General features: G+C 44.0%; 1 protein-coding gene across 5 annotated transcripts in view; it reads left to right on the plus strand.

Annotated features, from left to right (window-relative positions):
* The first annotated feature begins 12,798 nt into the window (after positions 1-12,798).
* Positions 12,799-21,056, plus strand: part of PPP4R1 (protein phosphatase 4 regulatory subunit 1) — a 100,386-nt gene continuing 92,128 nt past the window's right edge. The window contains exons 1-2 of one of the 5 annotated variants that reach the window (XM_034762605.1): positions 12,799-13,058; positions 13,311-13,355. In XM_034762605.1, the coding sequence (XP_034618496.1) occupies positions 13,052-13,058; positions 13,311-13,355 (52 nt within the window). In that variant the 5' untranslated portion in view covers positions 12,799-13,051. Of the gene's footprint in view, positions 13,059-13,310; positions 13,356-13,498; positions 13,521-13,756; positions 13,775-21,056 lie in introns of those variants that run through there. The other 4 variants (XM_034762607.1, XM_034762611.1, XM_034762606.1 and 1 more) reach the window with 4 other exon arrangements.

Below are 21,056 nucleotides of genomic sequence, written 5' to 3' on the forward strand. Positions count from 1 at the left end.
GTGGCCACCAGGCTACTTTGAGAATTCGTTCTAACATCTTTGTGCTATTAAAATGTCCCTGTTGATGTGCTAGTGCAATTAACTCTTGTCTCAGACTTCCTGGCATCACTAGGACAGGTAACTCCTTTTCAGATTAAGCCTTTGTAGCCAGGATCAAGCCTGCTGAATTTTGATGGATATTATAGCCCCCACAGGTTCCTTCCTGCAACAAAGACTTTAATGTTTGGTCTTGATGTTGCAGAAACAGAATATCTGCAGCTGTAGCCGGATCGGGAGCTGGCATTTTAAATGAAGTTACAGGTGCCACTATCGGTGACTTCCATAGAGATTCAGGACCTAGTTTCGCTGCTTGCTTTGCCAGTATGTTGACTTGTTGGCTTAGGCTTGTTGGAGCGTAGAGGTTTTTACTATGTGCCTTGACCCTAAATAGGCAATTGACACCTGTGTGGGAGGATGCTATATCCCATGCCTGTCTCAGCATCATAGAATACTTCACCGGCCGTCCATCCATGGTAGATATGTCTCTAGCCATATTGGCATCCAGGTAACCAATGCTTGGATTACCCAGGGTGTCAGAACACAAGCATAGATTAACATCAGACTCTTCTGCTGCAAGCACAGCTAGAATAGCTACTAGCTCTGCAGCCTGTTTGATGGGGGGTTTACTGTTCCTTGCAGCGTTTTTCCAGACCCTTCCTGGATCTCAGCATATCTTGCCACCGGGCATCCATCCAGATAATAGGCGCTGCCATCCACTGCCCAGACAGTGAGTTGGTTCTGATTTACTTCTTCCCATGATGTCAATGTAGAAAAAGGTGACTGTAACAACAGTTACTCTGATGGGAGTGGACCCTCATGTTCAGTACCTTCAGAAATCAAGGCATAAGGTGTACCTCCATGTGAAATCTTCTCAGTGCTTATATCTTGATTTATTAAACTTAATGTCCAACCCGTGACCCTGGGAGAAGAGATGTGTCCTTCGTTTATTTTTCCTGAGATGACATATCTGACAGGGGTGTGGCAAGTTGTAACAACCACAGGTGACATTCCTGTTAGATATTCCCAGTGTCCTAGCGCCCAAACTAGCACCAATACTTCTTGCTCACAGGAGGTCAATCTGCTTTCTACCTCGCTCAATGTTTTGGATGCATAGGCAATAGGACGTAGATTACCTTCTTGATGTTGTAGTAACACCGCTTCAATGCTAGTAGGTGTTGCAGCCAGCTGTAAATAATATGGAACTCCTGCTTGAGGGTAGGCTAATGCTGGCGCTAATGTTAGCACTTGCTTCAAGGTGACAAAAGCTTGCTGTTCCTCAGTTTCCCATTTCCATGACACTCCTTTTCATAGCAGTTGGTATAAAGACTTTGCTATGCCTGCATAATTTTCGATGAACTCCCTTGAAAAACTGGTAAATCCTAGGAGTGACCTCAGTGCAGTGACATCTTGAGGAATGAGTAGCTTTGCGATTAGCTCCACCCGTTGTTTATCTGGAGTTTTTCCTTTTTGGCCCAGAGTGATTCCTAGGTATGAGACTTGCTGCTTCACCAGCTGGGCTTTCTGTGGGTTGATTAAGAAACCGTCCTATTGCCTATGCATCCAAAACATTGAGCGAGGTAGAAGGCAGATTGACCTCCTGTGAGCAAGAAGTGTTGGTGCTAGTTTGGCTGCTAGGACACTGGGAATATCTAACAGGAATGTCACCTGTGGTTGTTAAAACTTGCCACACCCCTGTCGGATATGTCATCTCAGGAAAAATAAATGAAGGACACATCTCTTCTCCCAGGGTCGCGGGTTGGACATTAAGTTTAATAAATCGAGATATAAGTACTGAGAAGATTTCACATATGGAGGTACAACCTTATGCCTATTCAGGCTTGGATGAGTTCTTCTAAAATTTGTAGATTCTCTTCCCGAGTGCTGGTTGCCACTAAGATGTCATCTACATAGCACAGAATCTGATTACTATGGTTTAGGGCTTTACACATGGCAGATATCTTCCTATATGACAAATGGTCGGGCTGTTATGCAGTCCTTGTGGAGTTGTTGTGAAAGTTAGCTGTTCGTTATCGAATGTTAAAGCAAACTTCTGCTGACCTTCCTCACAGATGGGAATGCTGAAGAAAGCATTTTCTAAATAGATAACATTAAACCATTGAGCCCCTCCATCTACAGTAGCCATCAACTCCTGATATTTTGCAACCACAAGAGTGAGTTTAGTGGTTACCTTGTTTACTTCTCTAAAATCTACAGTTAAGCATCAGACTTCTGTATCGGCCAGATCGGTGAATTGCAAGGGCTACTAGTGGGCTTCAACACCCCTTGCTCCTTTAACGATTGAATGGCCTGAGGAATACTGGTACTGCCTCCTCTGGGAACCGGTATTGTTTAATCAGACGAGGATCAGGCCCTGGGATGCTAACTGCTTCTTTGATCAGCCCACATTGCAGTTTGTGTTGAGCAAAAACCTGTGGGTATTTCTGGATAACCTCTTGCACATCTGGGTCCTGAGGAGCTGGTTGATATTCCTCTAATGCCTTAATTGCTGCCACCTTGTTTGATGCGCACTTAGGATCTGAGACCTGAATCAGTCTTTTATTTGGTAAGTCAATGATGACCTGGAGTTTGCATAAGATGTTACTTCCTAGTATGCCTGTTCCTTCTAAATGATGCAGACCCACTGATGCCATTACAGCCAGCGATCCTATACTGCACCTTAAAGGTGTTATGAACTTGACCACTCTCCCACCTTTGCCCTCATAGTCCTCAAGTATCTGCCAAAAGACTACAGGTACAAAGGTAACAACTGAACACTTAGCAACACAAATTAATGGTACGGCTGCTTCTGTGTCTATGAGCACTGTTTGGCAGATTTTCCCAAACGCCCCGGATACAGACATTACAGTAGTAGGTCTACCCCACTGACCTTGACTAATATTTACAATAGTAGGGGTAGCCACCTTATCCAGGCTTAGTCAGAGTAAATTGGGAGGAGAACCATCTCCTCCTCGGGCCACCGTCTGTTGATGGGCCACCAATCTCCTGGTTAACTCTGGAGTGGGTAATCCATCAATATCCGCTTTATTTTCAAAAGCTAACAGTTGGTTCCACACTAGCCTCCTAAATGCCTTACGGTCATTCTCTGGCTTAGGTGGACCATATTGTTGCTGATTTTTAAACTGTCCTCTAGAAAACGTGCCCCTTTAATGCTGGAACGAAGGGCTACTGGTTTTAGACTTTTGTTTAGGACTATTACCCCTCCACCCCCATCCCATATCTTATGGGATGAGATTACCACAATCTTCTTGCCTTTGGAGTTGCCGGTGAATGAACCCCTCTGCAACTCATACCCATTTTGAAGTAGGAGCTCCAATTCCCTCGCAGAAAGAGACTGGGGATCTAAAGGTCCAACTGCTATTCTAATTGACTGATTTAAACCCTGAATCACCGAGTCTTTAAATTCCCATTTCCCCCCTACGAGCACCCGCTATTAGGTACAAAATCTTTTTGAGGCTGATATAACTTTCAGAGTGTGCTTCAGCCCTCTGCCGATCTGAGTAAAATCTCCCAATGATGCTGCTTCTGGGGTAAAAATAATTGATACAACTCACTATAGATCTCAACGAGTTCGGTTACGCTCGTAGCCTGAATTTCCATGAGAAGTCCCAGATAATCCTCTGGTCTAGTGCATTCCCTTATAAGAGCAATGATGTCCCCAACTACAAACTCCAGGATGGCAGCAACCCATGCCACCCAATCAAGGGCTGATTCTCGGGTCAATGGACCCAGTGACTTTCCCATTGCCCTTGCTTGTTCAGGTGAGAACACCTTGTTTTCTTTATGGGCCTCACTACTTTTCCTAGTGTGATCCTCTCTAGTCACCACAGTGGTGGTTATGGATGCTAGAGGGATAGGCACCTCTGTCACACAGGGGGCTGATGGTATTATTTCTTCCTGATGATGTTGCTTATATGATTCAGTACCCCTCTCCCTTTCACATTCTTCCTCAGAGCTCCCTTCAGAATCACTATTATCATAGGGGAGTGGGTCCGATCTAATGGCTGCCACTGCTCCCCTCATGCTCATTAACTTACATCTTAGCCGAGCCTCCCTTCGTTGGCATTTCACGTGTTCAACTGCTCCCCCAGCACCTGCTTGCACTGATTTCATAAGCTGCCGCAAGGCTGCTTGCACCTTCTCATGTTGGATGGTTAGGGTTTCAATTTTCTCCTCTCTGTCAGCTAGAAGGTCGGTCAGATCTTGTTCCCGCACCTTTAGCCTCCCTACCAGTATAGAGCATGATACACTTTGCTCCTGTAGAGAGTCTATCTTGGACTGTAATTTTCCAATCTTGGCTTCTTTGGCCGATATCTGGGTTTTGGCCTCTGCTAGTATGGTGTCCTGTTCAGCAACTACCTTGATTAACTCCTTGGTAACCGACAGGAGACCATACAGCATGGCTTTTTTTAGGCTTCTGTTTGAGGGCTTTGGCTCCCCACCAATGAAACCAGACCATTTAGATTGGAAAATTGTCCAAGCCTTCCTCCCATGGAAGGTTCCCTCCTTCCACAGATTGTCACCTTTGGCCGTTTTCTGGATTGCAATCTCCATAAGCGACCCTGGCATCTCCCTTTGTGATCTACAACAATTCGCCCACACGCACATATTGTAATAGAACTATAGTGACTCAGAATGTGGGGTTACCACCACTGAAGCTAATCAGGACTCGAGTTGTCCCACCAGCAGGCTTCAGGCCACTCCAGTTGGAGCTATGGGAGTGTGAGTGGTTCCCCAGCTCACTAGCCTCTGGTTCTGCTTGACAGAATGGGGAGTGCCACTTCCTCAAGCTGAGCAGAACGCTGCCTTTGAGTGCCACCTACTGGCCCTTTCATGGTATACAAAATGGCACCAAATCCTGTCAGGCCCTCAGACCCCGAGCTTGTGCCCCAGAGAAACCGTTCCCTGGTTCCGTATACTTGGACTCTTGTCCCTGAGGTCTCACTACGAGACAGGCCGCCTTAGAGTGTTCAACCGCAGGTAGCTAATCCACCAGTTGCCTCCCTAATCGGCCCTACCCTCCTGGGACTGAGCCCAGCTGAGAGTATGGGACACTGACAGTTCCCTAAATGGCGCCTTGCACCAGAGCTGTCCTGGAGTCGTTCCAGCAACAACCCTTGGGTGGACTGCCTGTATGAGGTCTCAACAACCCAGGCTGCTTCCCTAGGTCGATCAGCTCCAAAACTGCCTTCTGGTAACTGATCCCTACAAGCCTGTTTTCTCTGGTTGCCGGCCACATTGGCCTGGCTATGGTGGAACCAAGGATGTCTGATCACCAGTTGCCTACCGCCTACACCAAGGGTCCGAACCCACACACATGGTCTGGGGTTGACACTCTGCAAACACACTTCACTCTAATCAGTTGGGATTTACTGTTCAGTATAACGCAACCATAAAAGGGTAATTTAAATAGTAGAAGGGGAGGGAAACCTTATCACAGCTTAATTAATTATTAACTGGAGGGTCCTGCTGTGTTCGCCAGTACTGTTAGTTTATTAGTCTTTATTATTTCAGGATTTCAGGACCCTACTTCCAGAAGACTCTGGGGAGCTAACAGAAGTCTCCCAAGATTCCCTCAGTATAGCCCATCTATCAGAGCTTATCCAAAATAATCCCAGAGACCACAACTTAAACAATCGATTCTTTTTTATAACCTGGCAGTCTTTCACACAGGGATTACAAAAGGGTAAATGATGGCTGCTCTATACCGTGTCCAGACGCTGCTGCTGCCACCAAGACCAGGATTCGATGAATGACTCACAGGACCACGATCACCGTTGGAACAGGACAGGACTACCACACCGAAGAATAACGGTGAGGAATCAGGTAAGAGGCCTAACTAACTTCCCAACCTAACCCCTTTTGCGACATCCTGTCTGTGAGTAAGAGCCCTAGCCACTCGAGGTAGAAACCCCGTGGATGGAGGTATGCTTCCCTTAAAACAATAAACCCCAACAATAAACCAGATATTTTCCCACATACTTAGAGTTGAGCTGGTATACAGGCAGATAACTGGTGTCGGATCTATTTCCAAGCCACAACTCTGGAAAGAACCTCCTCCCTTCTCTCCAAGATAAGAGTAGTGGGAGAACCCCTTTCCGCTTTTTCCCAGCCTATATGATCCCTCCCATTGCCTAGCAACAAGCCACTAGATTTCCTGCCTTTTCTCTCCTAAGGGAACAAGAAGGCTGTCTAACATGGCGAACTACTTGTCCTTTACAAGCCAAAATGGCGGACAATAAACGAACATATTAAACACCATTACCAAGTATCATGTCATAATTTGTTTGAGATGGAACTCACAGTTGATTGTTATGGGATTGTATGTGTTTGATCCAGATTATGATGGCAGGTACCATACGTGCATTTTCATCATGTGTGAAGAATGATACTAGGAGTCTTCCATTTGAGTCTTCTTATTCATAGCCTTGGTTTTTAATTTTTTTATAATATAAATTTCTAGAGATTTATTTTCTCAGAGACCAAACTCCAATTTAGCTATTTCTAAGGTTTTGCATTTTCTGGTGTTTGTGAGGAAAGACCGACCACTATGAGATCAGTTCCACTAAGCGATCAGTTTGAATGTTTTGGTTAATGCTATATCATTTGTTGTTGCACACTAAATGGTCTCTTTGAAAGCTTCTCATCTAGTATCAAGAGAGGTTTCTTGATTGTTTTGTTGAAATATAAATTTGATTTCAGAGTTAGGGAAATTATTAGAAAAGTACAATTCACCCACATTTGAAAGACCCAATTTATGTCTCATAAACACAAGATTATTTTTATTTGGGGCCTGATCCAAAGACCGCTGAAGTCAGTGGGTGTCTTTCCATTCACTTAATTGGAGTTGGATTAGGCCCTTGAAGAACACCTAGAAACATCAAGATCTGGATTTATGGGTCTTTTGAAGTCCTACCCATCATAGCCAACAAGTTTAAAAGTGGGGCCACCTGGACACATGACAGCAAGAAGTAGGAGTTGACAGTGTGTGGTGGCATGTATCCAGATAAGGGTGAGGTCCCCCCCCCCCCTATCATATATGTGTCGCTGTATAGCCAAAAGTCTTGCCCAACATCTTTATTTACAAAGGTGGAAGCTTTTATGAGTGATTATAACAATGCATTTAGAACTGGTTTCACATGAGGAACCATATGTCTGTTCCACCCAGAGTTTAACTATACTTTCAGGGATCATTTCTATAGTTTATAACTTGTTGCAACAAATGAAATTCCTGAACAACTGTATTTTGTCTTGAGATGTAAAAGCACCCTAGTTCTTTTACATGGGTTACTTAACCCCCCCACACACACACACTCTAGCATATGCAAATAGAGGGAGAAGTACCACAATCACATATTCAAACCCAAATTGGATTACATGGGGTTACAGTATATATTAAACATAATGACTCTGGTTTAGTCATGTTACAGTGTCTCTTTGCAGAGGCTGTAGTTCCCCTATTAAACATACATGCCCACAGAAAAATTCTGTTTCCTAAATACCCTGTTTGACATTGCACTCCATATGCTTTATGAAAATATGCTTGGAATGTGAATATAATGTAACTGGAATATGCTTTATGCAAAAGGTCTCTTGTAAGGTATCATTACAAAGCTTACAAAGCTTATAAGCTTTATACAGAGTAAAATGGATTTATTTGGGGTTTGGATCCCATTGGGAACTGGGTGTCTGGGTGCTGGAGATAGGTGACTTGCTGAGCAGTTTTTGGTTAAAGTCTGCAGCTTTGGAGGTGTGGATCAGACCTGGATCCGTGTTGCAGCAGACTAGTGTGTCTGGCTCACAAGGCAGGGTTCTGGAGTCCCAAACTAACAGGGAAAACGGGCTCAGAGGTAGTTTCAGGACATCAGGTAACAGTCCCAAGGGAGTCTCTGTGGCTGAACCCGTCACACCCTGGATACTACTTCCCCATTCAAGGTGGTACACACATAAATACTATAATTAATAAAACTAAGAGAGCATGTGCTCCTTCTGAAGTTCCAAGTTATATAAGCTCCAGATGGAATATGCTTATGTATTTAAATTTAATTTCCCTTTAAGGATTATAGAAAAAGTAATCTGATACATTCTAAACAGAGTAATTTATATTTAGCATGCATTATTACCAATCTATGTAGTTTGAAAAACAGTTCAAAAAACAAATTTAGGGAACACAAAATGGGTCATTTTAGGCAGTCTCTCCCCCTTTAGTTAGTACTTTCTATATAAAGAGTCTGATACTGCACCACTGGATTCTATGGGAGTTTTGCTATTGATTTCAGTGGAAACAGGATTGGGGATCTAAATGAGGGGGCAAGGGAGAGAAAGGAAACTTCTTGGAAATAACCCATAGGAATGAAGATAGCAAACTTGATCCATGGGTCACACTTAGCTGTTCAGCAGTCCTCTTTTTGTTCTGTTATTTCTGCATTGCTGGTATTTCATAAAGTTAAATATTTTCCCTTAAATTCAATTTTCAACTTGGCAGGATGTAGCAGGGCACATATACTATTGTAATGAGGGATTTTCTTGAAGTTGGGAATTTCCATCACTGGATTTTAAGACAATAGGTCAGAATAAAAGGAAACGTAGGGGAAGTTGTGGCTTGTAGACTCCACTGACTTCACTTAGGATTGAATCAGGCCCTTAGAGATTTGAGGTAAGGCCTGTGATATATGAATTTTACAAAAAAGCTAGTCAGATTGAATCATTATGATAAAGGAAAAACAGAATCTAGGCAACAAATTATTTACAACATCTAAGGAAAATAACAGATTGATATAAATAAACTATTTGTGAGGCATCCTGTCAAAATTGTTAGGCCAAAAATTAAACTACCCAGACTTTGGTCCTATTACATAAGAATGGCCATACTGGGTCAGACCAATCTAGCCCAGTATCCTGTCTTCCATCAGTGGCCAGAGACAGAGGGAATTAACAGAATAGGGCAATTATTGAGTGATCCATCCCCTGTCATCCAGTCCCAGGTTCTGGCAGTCAGAGGTTTAGGGAAACAAAGAGCATGGGGTTGCATCCCTGACCATCTTGGCTAATAGTCTTTGATGGACCTATCCTCCATAAACTTATCTAATTATTTTTTTGAACCCAGTTATACTTTTGGCCTTCACAACATCCCCTGGCAATGAGTTCCACAGGTTGATTGTGCGTTGTATGAAGAAGTACTTCCTTAAGTTTGTTGCAAAACAGCTACCTATTAAGCTTATTTGGTGATTCCTGGTTCTTGTATTATGTGAAGGGGCAAATAACACTTCCCTATTTACTTTCTCCGTACCATTCATGATTTTATAGACTTTTATCATATCCCTCCCTAAATCATCTCTTTTCTAAGCTGAACAGTCACAGTCTTTTTAATCTCTCCTCATTGGGAAGCTTTTCCATACCCTTACTCATTTGATGCCCTTCTCTGCACTTTTACCAAATCTGATGTCTTTTTTGAGATGGGGTGACCAGAAATGCAAGCATTATTCCAGGTATGGGTGTACCATGGCATTATGATATTTTCTGTCTTCTTATCTATCCCTTTCCTAATGGTTCCTAACATTGTTAGCTTTTTTGACTGTGGCTGCATATTGAGCAGATGTTTTCAGAGAACTAACCATGATGACTCCAAGATCTCTTTTGATTGGTAACAGCTAATTTAGACTCCATCATTTTAGATGGGATTTCCCCCCCTCCCGCCCAATGTGCATTAGTTTGCACTTATTAACACTGTATTTCATCTGCCATTTTGTTGCCCAGTCACCTAGTTTAGTGAGATAGATCCCTTTGTAACTCTTTGCAGTCAGCTTTGGACTTACTTATCTTGAGTAATTTTGTATTGTCTGCAAACTTTGCCACATCACTGTTTACTCCTTTTTTTAAATCACTTATGAATATATTAAACAGCACTTGTCCCAGTATAGATTTGCGGGAGACCCTACTATTTACCTCTCTTCACTGTGAAAAATGACCATTTATTCCTACCATTGGTTTCCTCTGTTAATTAATTAGTTACTGATCCATGAGAGGCCCTTCCCTCTTAACCCCTGACCTCTTACTTTACATAAGAGCCTTGGTTTGGGATCTTGTCAAAGGTCCCTCGTTTGGACAACTGGTCTAAAAATAATGTATGTATTCATTTTTCTGGGGATTTTCAACATCAGCAAAAAGGAAATTGACAAAATAATAATAATAAAAGAATGGTGGAATACTGAGGTAAGTACTTCTAGAGAGCACTATTGTCAATGATGGTGCATTTTTTAGGCAAAATATAACTGCCCTATGAAGTGCCATGGAGTGTTCAGCTAATGAAATCACTAGCTTGATTAACATTCTTAGCCTTCTCATTTCAAATAGAAAGTGCATTCTGCTAAGAATTAGTCTTTATGACAGTGGACTGAGCCATACTTTATACTCAATGGTAAAGGACTGGAGAAGAATTATTGCTTTTGTTTAAATTTAAATGATATGTTTTCATTAAAAACAAATAAACAGCAGCAATAAACAGCACCCCATGGAGTGTTTCACAACAGATTTTTAAATTAGAGGTTTGTCTCTTGAAATTACAAGGTATGTAGCTCATAGTGAAGACATTGGGATGCCTTAACTATGATTCCATAAGTGCAGCGAGAATCTCAAAGTGGTTTATAAACTTCTACTAGAGGTCACTGAGGAAAGCAGAGGTTCTCACAACAAATTATTTGGTGGCCTCAGAGTGCGGCCACCAACTCTTGCTGGAAGCCGTTCTGGCAATTTTTCTTAAAATACTTATATATGCACATATACTTTTTTCCTAAAGTTAATTATGTCCAAATCATTGTAAGTTATTTATATAGGGTTTTTTTTGCAGACTCAGTAATAAAAATAATGTACAGTTGTCTCTATTCTTTATGGAACCTATACAGAAACACAAATAAGGTGCTTTATATGTTTTGCTTTTTTTGGTTGATTATTTTTTTTAAAGATATGCTAGCTAGTAAATTTGCTACTGTGAAAAGTGATATTAACAAATATACAAATATCACTTTTCACAGCAGATTTACTCAGCCCCAGCAAACTGGCGGACAAATTAAGCCTTAGATGAGGAGGGAGGCGGAGAGGGCCAGTGGCAATGGGGGGCTGGAGCCTGAAGCCCTGAGGCTGGAGCCTGCCACCACATGGCCAGAGCCTGCCACCACTTCACGGTTGAAGCCCAAAGCCCAAGCCCCACTGCCCCCGCGAAGGTGGGGAACTCACAGTGTTGCCTGCCCCTACAGTGTTTGTGGCTCCAGAAGGGGGCCGGGACCTGCCCCTGCTGGTGGCCCTAGGGGAGGTGCAGCTGCTTTGTCCCCGCTCCTGCCTACACCACTCAGGAGGGTGTGGCCGCAAGAAAAGCCAAAGGTGGCCCCATGCAGCCACAGTGGCAGCTTTTGGGAAATGCTGAATTAAAGTATAAACGAGTCAGCAAATTGCCTTCTTACTGCACTGTGACACCTCTGGAAGATGCTTCTTTGGGGAATGACATCACAAAGCCCAATTCTGGCATTTTTGTGTCAGCTTCTGGAGCACCCTGTGGTATTCTAAAAACCAATGATGCAAACTAACCTTGAACAGTGAGTTCAGTTTTGGTTACCTCATCTCAAACAACACCTGGAGACATGAGTATTGTAACTGAGGGTAAATAGAGTTTACCCACTGCTCATTTGGGGAACATGGAGTTTAGGTTACCCACTTTTTTTTTTATACCACTATGACATTGGCAGACAGAGTGAAGGTCCAGAAAAGTGATTAGAAGGATAGGGAAGAGGTTTCCATAAAGTACAGAATGCCAAGTAAGACAGTAGTGCCAATACTATTAGGCAATAGTATCAAAGCCAAACAACAGGGAAATAAATCCAGTGCCAAATAAGTGTGTATGGGAGGTGAAGGGAGCAGCAATAGTGCCAAGCAAAGGGGAAAGGATGTCAGTACCAAGTAGCTGGGTAGGGAGCCACACTGCAGTCCCAGCTTAGGGGAAATTCATGTCAGAGCCAAGTAACAAGGTCTGGGGGAAAGTGCAGTGCCAGGGTCCAGCGTGTGGGATTGGGTGAATGGGTGCAGTGCCAAATCCCAGCATGCAGGGCTGGGGGGGACGGAGAACCAGGTCCCAGTGTGCAGGGTTGAGGGAAGTAGGTGCAGCGCCAGGCCAGGGGTGCAGAGTTGAGGGAAGGGGGCGCAGTGCCAGGGCCCAGCATGTGGGGTTTGGATAAGGAAGTGCCAGGGCCCAATGTGCGGGGTTTGAGGGAAGGAAATGCCAGGACAGTGTGTGGAGTTTGCAGAAGGAGGCACAGTTCCAGGGCCCAGCATGCAGGGTTGGGGGAAGGAAGTGCCAGGGCACAGTGTGTAGGGTGGAGGGGAAGGAGGCACAGCACCGGGGCAGTGTGGAGGAGTGGGGAAGTGTCAGGGCCCAGCGTGTGGGGTCTGGGGGAAGTGCCAGGGCACAGGGCTGGGGGAAGGAAGTGCCAGGGCAGGGGCAGTGTGAANCAGTGTGCGGGGCTGGGGGAAGGAAGTGCCAGGGCAGGGGCAGTGTGTGGGGTCTGGGGGAAGTGCCAGGGCCCAGCGTGCGGGGTTGCGGGAAGGAAGCACCAGGGCGCAGTTCCCGGGCCAGGCGGCGTTGGTCTGGAGAGGAAGTGCAGAGCCAGGGCCAAGTGTGAAATACTCCCCGCGCCAGGCGGGCAGTGCCGGGGCAGGGTGCGTGCCCTGGCTGTCCCCTGTAGGGCCGGGCGGGTCCCCAGCCGCTGCCCTGGAGGCGGCTCCGTGAGTCAGTCAGGAGCGAGGGGCGGGGAGGGCCGCGCTTGTGTGACTCTCCCTGGCGGAGGCGGGAGCGGCGTGTCCGGCTCAGACCCCTCCCTCGCTCGCTGCCTGCGAGTCTCTCTCGGGGACACTAGGAGACGCCGCCAGTGGGCCCGGACCGTACGGGGCCTCCCCTCCTCCTGTCGCGGCGGCTTCCATGTAGCACCGGGCGGGGGCCTACGGCAAGATGGCGGGTAGGTACCATCTGCCCTCCCGCGCGCCGGGGAGGCCCTGGCACCGCCCTCTCCCCCCACACCGCCAGCTATGCCCGGGCACGGGCAGCGCCCCCCCTCCCCCGCTCCGCCAGGCGCGGGGAGCGGCCCCTGTGCGTGCGGGGAGGGGGCGGCTGTGGGGCGACGCGCGGGGCCCCCCTGCGCATGGAGGGGGGAGGGGGCCGGGGGGCGCGTCGAGGCTGCGGGTGCGTCTCATTGTGTCTTTCCCCCTAGATCTGTCGCTGCTGCAGGAGGACCTGCCGGAGGAGATCGACGCGTGTGAGTACCGCCGGCTCCCTCGCCCCACACAGGGGCTGCGCCTCCCCGACCGGCCGGCGGGGCTGGGCTGGGCTGGGCTGGGCTGAGGGGCGGCGAGCCCAGGGGCGGTTCCATCACACTCGCCGCAGCCGGAAGCTCCGGGCGTGTCGGGGCCTTGAATGAAACGTGGGTGCAAAGGGGGGCAGGGAGCGAGTGTCTGCCCCGGGGGTGGCACCGCATCCTGGGGTGCGGGGAGCTTTTTTGCGGTGGGTTTTTGGCTTCTTGGGCTTGATCCTGAGAGGAAATAACTTAAAATGTGGAAGCCCACGTTGCATTGTGGGAGAAGGAGGAGGTGGCCATGCTCAGCTGCTCCTGCTTCGTCCCTACACGTGTGTGTGGCTGGCCGGCCAAAGTTTTCCTCTAATAATGTCTGCGTGGAGGTAGGGAAGGGGGGAACGGGGACAAGCAGGAGCTGATGAGTTGTGGGGAAATGCAGCAGTAGTTGGTAGCTGCTGCCGCCGCCTGAGAGTCCTTGGCGTGTCATGTAATAATCTCAAAGGCAGGTTATCTTAAGAAAATACTTGCAGGCAGGTTGCGTTTTCCACTTGTTTTAAGGTCGCTTGGTTGTTTGTCGTGCTATGTACTTGGCTGTTGTACAGCTGATTTGATGTGTCATAGAAATTGGATGGCTAAAATTTAAGCTTTTTAGGCTTTTGTGCTCAGTAGATATCTTAGTGATGAATTTGAGTGTACCTTTATGTGATGGGCTGTAGCTCTGTAGAAACTGGATTTCTGAGGACTGATGCTGTATTAAAATTGAGGGCCTAGGAGACACATAAAAGGCAGCGTTAGGAAAGGTTTCAGAGTAGAAGCCGTGTTAGTCTGTAGAAGTGGGCTGTAGTCCACAAAAGCTTATGCTCTAATAAATTTGTTAGTCTCTAAGGTGCCATAAGTACTCCTGTTCTTTTAGCGTTAGGAAAGTTTGTTTTAGTGGTGGTGTAGCATATGAGACATGGAAAGTGAACTAACTTGCATGCATTTCTTTCTTGAATCTTCTTCCTCCCCGGAAGGGATGGGAAAGATCTTAGTGTTTGAAAAAGAATTAATCTTGTGTTGTAGTACTATAAAAGAAGCCTCAGTGTGCAATTCAGCATTGGTAACAGGATGTATGCTTAGTTTCTGTTTAAAACAATAATAAATGCAGTGATGTGAAGTCTATGATAATAGTTGTGTCTTCAGCACATGTGAACTATGGAATGTAAAAAGTAATCTACAGTAAGAAAGTACTATTGGGACATGACTATTAGAAAACTCTGGTTAAAGAGTAGAGCTGGAAACATTAAAACCAAGTTAACTTTAAGGTGGGGACAAAAGAATACTTAGCATGTTATATGGTTAACAAGTCCTTCAGATTTAGGTCTCAGTCCTGCAACCTGCTTTGTGGGTAGACCCATTGACTTCAATAAAGTCCATACAGACACAGGAGTCTGCCCAGAAGGAGCAGCTTTCAGGATTGGGTCCCTAGATCAGTGAAAATAAGCTTTTAAGAAATCTAAAACCAGTGGAAATGTTTCTATTAAATTATTTTTCATCGGTCAAGTAGAATTTCAGTTTTACACAAATATTACCCTGCAGCGCTTGTAACACAATATATCAGCATTTTGTCCTGTGTTCTTTCTGCTTTTTCATAGTAAACTACTTTTCAAGAGAGAGTCTCTCCTGTAAGGCTTAAAAATTATTACAAACTTTTTTAAAATTTAACATTACTAGATATCAGATTGATGTCCCTTTAATCTGTGTGGGATACTTTTGTGAATAGTTAAGGAATTTTTTAATGATTTAACGTATTACTTTTCCCTTTTGTCTTTGCAGTCAAGAAAGTTGCATTTTTAAAGTTGGATAAAGAGATTGTAGGTCTTTTAAGAGGTAGCTAGAGGAGAATATTGATATACTTTCACACACTACACACACTTTATGGATCTTTACCCTGATGGTTCCAAAGGTAGATGAAAAATCATGGACTTGCCTTAAAAAAGAAGAAATAACAGTATCAGAACTCTTGGGGATATAAGAATCAAAGATCAGACAAGAGGTGTCCTAGAAATCTGAAGGAAGTATTCAGACAAATAATAAAAATATTCAAGACCTTACTGGGAAAGAGGGAGGTTCTGATGTATCAGAGAGCACCAAAGTTATTTGTAGAGAAGAACCAAGAAACTGGATTAAACCAGATTATACAACGTAAAGTAGGAAACAATTCTGTGTTGTCAAGGGGACTAGATTAGATTATTGTAAAGGTCTTTTACAATTCTAACTTCTGTAGGTTTCAGTAGTTGTAATAAGAACAGGAGTACTTGTGGCACCTTAGAAACTAACAAATTTTTTAGAGCATAAACTTTCGTGGGCTACAGCCCACTTCTTTGGATGCATATAGAATGGAACATATATTGAGAACCTATATATACACACATACAGAGAGCATGAACAGGTGGGAGTTGTCTTACCAACTCTGAGAGGCCAATTAAGTAAGTGGGAAAAAAAACTTTTGAAGTTGTAATGTTGACTTCAGTAGTGGGATAATCCTTGATATGAACCAGAGGCACCCTAGGAACACACAGGCTCTCTGTGCTGTACATTGGTTAAAAGGCATTGTAGATAACCATGGATTAGAATTCTTTGAACTAGTAGTGATTTGTAGCCACAAACAACAGCTGTGTCAGTCAATTTACAAAACTTAATTTTATGAATTAATTGCAACACTTGGGATGAGGTTTTACGCTCAGGTGTGAGTGAACTGGAATCTACAAAGGTTTATCCAAAAAAAGACAGCCATGATTGTAACAGCTGACCCAGTTCAGACAATTGTTTTAACACCATCATACAGTGCAGTGGCTCTCATTTTTAAATTACCCCACGGTCCTCTTTCCAGCAACAAGTTGAGAACTGGTTCTGGGACATGTTTGAAAAGTCCCAGAATACGCTCATGCAATCTTGGTCATAAAAAGCTTGTTATGTGAATGCATCCATGTAGTTCTGTCAAAAACAGTCTTGTTTTGGACATGCTGGATTGTTACAAGAATAAGCAAGACAAATGTTAATGTATTATCCCTGTAGTAAACTATGGTATAATTTATAGGTCAACACAGTTTTTTCATAAAAGGGTATAGCAATCTAACAAATGTCTGTATGTTTGAAATGAGCTCAACTAACTGGGTGTCTGGGAAACAAAAGTACCTAGACTTTTCGAAAATCTTTGATATTAGACCAATTTAAAAAAAAAAAAAAACTTGTCTATAAAAGCTGGCAAGTATGTGACCAGGAAAAAAGGAGTGATGAAGAGTATCTGAGTATATAAAGAGCTCAGTTGGATTTCAGAGACATGAAAGTATGTGTTGATGGAACATGTGTGAATTAGGAGGTGACTAGTTTAATATCACATAGCTCATTAGTGGGTCCAATTTTGCCCTTTCAGTGAACTGGAAGAAGAATGTGCAGCAAGCATGAAATGTTATGATTCCAAACTGGGAAGTCTTATTTATTTATTTATTTATTTAATTTATTTTATTTATTTAAGAAAAAGAAAAGAAAAAGTACTATAACTTTGCACTGAATATGGATAGGTAAATTGATTATGGAATTAAAAGTACATATATTTAAGATGAGTGACAAATACTTCTTATTAGTCCTGTTACAAAACAGCAGGAGAAAGCTTGGGTGGGAGATGGGGGGGGGGTATTAAATTAAATTCCGCAGTGTTAAGACACTGTCAGATACAGTAAGCCAAAAATCAGAATATCTTTAAAGTAATAGTTTTGTAGAGGATATATGCTATAGTCTTTATTCCAGCTTGTTATTGGGTATGTTTTTAATCCCTCCAGAATTAAATATTCTAAAATGTCCACTTAATCAAGGTCTTGCATGTCACTTGTCACTAGGTAGTTTGTTTTCCCTATGTCATCAGACCTGCGCATCAGATAATATTCCTATTAAATATCAGATTTTAAAAGTATTCTGTTTTTGATTTATCAGACTTGACAGTATGCCTTTAACAGCAGGTGACACTGGGAAAATTAGATGCTGCCAGGCATTCATTGATGGACATATAAGTCAAAGGAAATGTTCCTAGTACTTTAAATGAGACTAGCAAAACTACTTTTGGATTAATGGGTGTAGTGCTGATTGCTATATAGACATGGGGAAAATACAGTGGGACACATAGAATAAGGCCCAAGACTATAGAATCTTGTTCAAAATTTGGTCAAAGAGAAAACTGGTAGTCTTGTAAGAGCACACTTCAGAAAAAAATATACAGACAAATAGATTTGGCCTAAATTTGTAGGTTTAGAGCAGTGTTTCTCAATCTCTTTGATACCAAGGACCGGCTTGCTGCCTTCATGTATTGCAGGGGTTCTCAAACTGGGGGTCGGGACCCCTCAGGGGGTTGCGAGGTTATTACATAGGGGGGTTGAGAGTTGCCAGCCTCCACCCGAAACCCCGCTTCGCCTCCAGCATTTCTAATGGTGTTAAATATATAAAAAGTTTTTTAAAATTTATAAGGGGGGGGGGTCGCACTCAGAGGCTCTCTATGGCTTGCTATGTGAAAGGGGTCACCAGTACAAAAGTTTGAGAACCACTGCTATATTGTGTCAGGGAAATATCAGGGACCAGTCGTTGAAAAACACTGGCTAAGAGTGTGGCGAATGGCCATGGGGAGATTACATTAAAAAAATCTAATGTGATTCTAATGTCGGCATGTCTATTTTTTAAAAAATAATTAAATGAAAGGGAAGTGTCTCAAGATACTAGTAATGAGATAATGGAGTCTTTCACCCCGGAGTTCACAGTTTGAATCCAGCCTCTGTTAGTAGTGACTGAAAATTTTACCATGTGGCTATTATATAAAATAAGAGTTTGTCTTCATTGTGGGACTTACATTGACATAGTGTCAAGGGTGTGAAAAATCCACTCTTATGCTGAGCTAACCACTGTGTAGACAGTGCTAGGTCAATGAAAGAATTTTTCCATTGACCTACCTACTGCTTCTTGGGGCGTTGGATTATTTATGCTGATGGGCGCACTCCTCTCGGTGTAGGTAGTGCTATGCTGAAGTGCTACAGCAGCACAGGTGTAACTGTGCCACAGTGGTGGTTTAAGTGTAGACATATCCTAAGTTAGTACTTCTAGTTTTGTTTCAAGTAGGTGGGTATCCACATCACAGTTTGGACTAACTGATGTCTTTGGGCCACTTGGCAACTGTGCGGAGGGAGACTGAATAGTAGTTGTCACTTCAGATCAGGTTGGTGATATATTGGAAGGGCTTGTTTGCACTAGGGCAACTTGTATGGCATGTGTCTATTAGATAAGTGGAATACTGCCATCTCTTTGGTTTTCAAGCCAGCTTCTGGCACAATCATGGAAAACAAAATTCAGTGGAAATAATTTGACTTTAATTTAAATTAAACGTTTGCTTTGTGTTTTGGAAATTCAAATAGACTAGCTTGGACAATGGCACTAAACAGAGTACTGAAAAGCAAGCAAATAGCTTAAATGATTAGAAGTAAATTGAAATACATTTAAATACTCCTCCCAGTAGCTAAAAAGCCTGTAAAACAGTGGTGGGCTGCACACGGCCCGTCAGGGTAATCCGCTGGTGGCCCGCCAGACAGTTTGTTTACTTTTGCACGGCTGCCCGCAGCTACCAGTGGTCGCGGTTCGCTGTTCCCAGCCAATGAGAGCTGCTGGAAGTGGCGCGGACTGTGGGCCACAGGTTGCCCACCACTGCTGTAAGATCATCCTTAAGCAATTTTTTTTTCCAGTGCACACATCCAAAGGCTTCACGTGTCAGTACAAGAAGCTGTAATCAAAATTGTCATGATGCCAACTTTTTCTAGTTTGCTTATTGCTATGCCCATGATGTTTGTGTGTGTTCTGAAAAGATGCATAATTAGAATCTTGAGTGTGAAATCATAATAACAATGTGATATCAGCTTTCAGCACTGCTGTCACATATGCCCTATAAACTGGCATGATACAAGCACTAAATGTGGGTAAGTCATTGGAGTTCACTCTTACCTACTGGTACACGTGGTATGAGTAGGACCTTCTTGCACTGGGGCCTCTTGGCTCTTCCATATTAGTTTCACTGCAGGGGAAGAGTTAACTAGGAGTCCTTGAGTCCTGTGGTGATTTTAGCAGCTGTTTGTGTGCAGGAAGTCAGGAAATTTAATTTTTTTTAGTTTAATTTCACTACAGGTAGGACTCAAGCTCTTTCCCTGCCACTAGACATGTAGCACTAACTAGTGGTTGCAGCACTAACCACTGATGCCACCAAAGTTCCTGCTAACTCAGCCCTCAAAGTGAGAATAACAGTGTGTGCCAGGCAGAGGTTACGTTACTAGTCATGCTACCAGAATGACAGTAATACATGCTCTCTTTTGATCATGTTGCTGGTGATTTGTGCTATCATTGTTGCTGACTAAAGGTAGTACTCGGAGCTAGTACCACGATGCTGTTGTAATTCTAGCTACTGCTTTGTAGGAATGTCATGCTCATTTGGTTATATATTTGGTTTTTAGTACTCAGAAGGCATACTTATTAAGTCTCCAGTTTTCCTTGGACCAGACCTGCTTGGTCTTCTGATTTTGGGGCTCCTGAATGCATGCCTGAATGTTCTGAGAAGTGGGAGGCTCACCAGCAAATAAGACTGAGGTGCTTCTTTTTCATACACTTTATGGTCTTTGTGGTCTCAACTGAGTTGCTCCAGTCCAGGGCTGAGACCCATAGTAACGAGGAGCTGTGGGGAGAGGGATAGCTCATGCTTGGTATGACACAGGCAAATGCAGTCCCTTCCTGGTCCTTCACACAGATGCCACAACCCCCACAGTAGGGGGTCAAAGAGGAGATTATTTTCCAGCCTCCACCTCTTCCCTGCTGCTGATGCCAAGCCCCACGGCATTAAGTAAATCTGCTTCTTTTACCACTACGCCCACCTTGCCTCTGCTGAGTACCCCTGAGTTGAGGGCACTGGCTTCTTCTCTCTCCCTTCTCTTGTTTCCTGCTGCTGCTGACCACCCCTTGGTTATAGGAAACAGGTACTCCTTCCAAGGGAAAATGTTCAAAAGGAGAAGCAGGGGAAAGAGAGACAAAGAGGCAGATAAAGGTGAAGGGAGACCTGTCAGAAGGGAACTGGTGAGCGTGTGTGGCTAGAATGTTTCACCTCTACTTTGTCAGTAGGCAAAAGTAGAGACTACAGGATGCTGGGATAACACACCTCGCTTTCTCTGTGTGCAGAGGGTACTTCGTAAGAGCTGTGGGGAAGAGCAACAGCAACAACATATGGCTAGTGGCACAGCAGGGCCTTGTGAGTCGCAGCTCCCAGAGAGAGTGTGTCATCCCAAAGGAACCAGGAATATCAGGGTTTCAGCTGCGTGGGGCTGCTTTGGGTGTGTAACATGAATGGAGTTAACATGGGTGTTTTTATTTGTTTGGGTGAGTGGAACAGTGCCAATGTTCCCTTAAAGATTTTTCCATCTATGTGCGGAATGAATTTTGTTATGTGCACCAATATCAAGGTAATGTCTAGATGTGCGCCACCAGTAGAAACAAAAAACCTCTCTCTCTCTCTCGGTTTTTTGTGTGTGTATGTGTGTGTATATATATTAAAAAAAATGACAATAGGGATAATTACTCCAGCCAGGACAGGGAAGGCATTTTAGAATTCAC

This window comes from Trachemys scripta, chromosome 2 (genome assembly GCF_013100865.1).
Source record: "Trachemys scripta elegans isolate TJP31775 chromosome 2, CAS_Tse_1.0, whole genome shotgun sequence".
Lineage (NCBI taxonomy): Eukaryota > Metazoa > Chordata > Testudines > Emydidae > Trachemys > Trachemys scripta.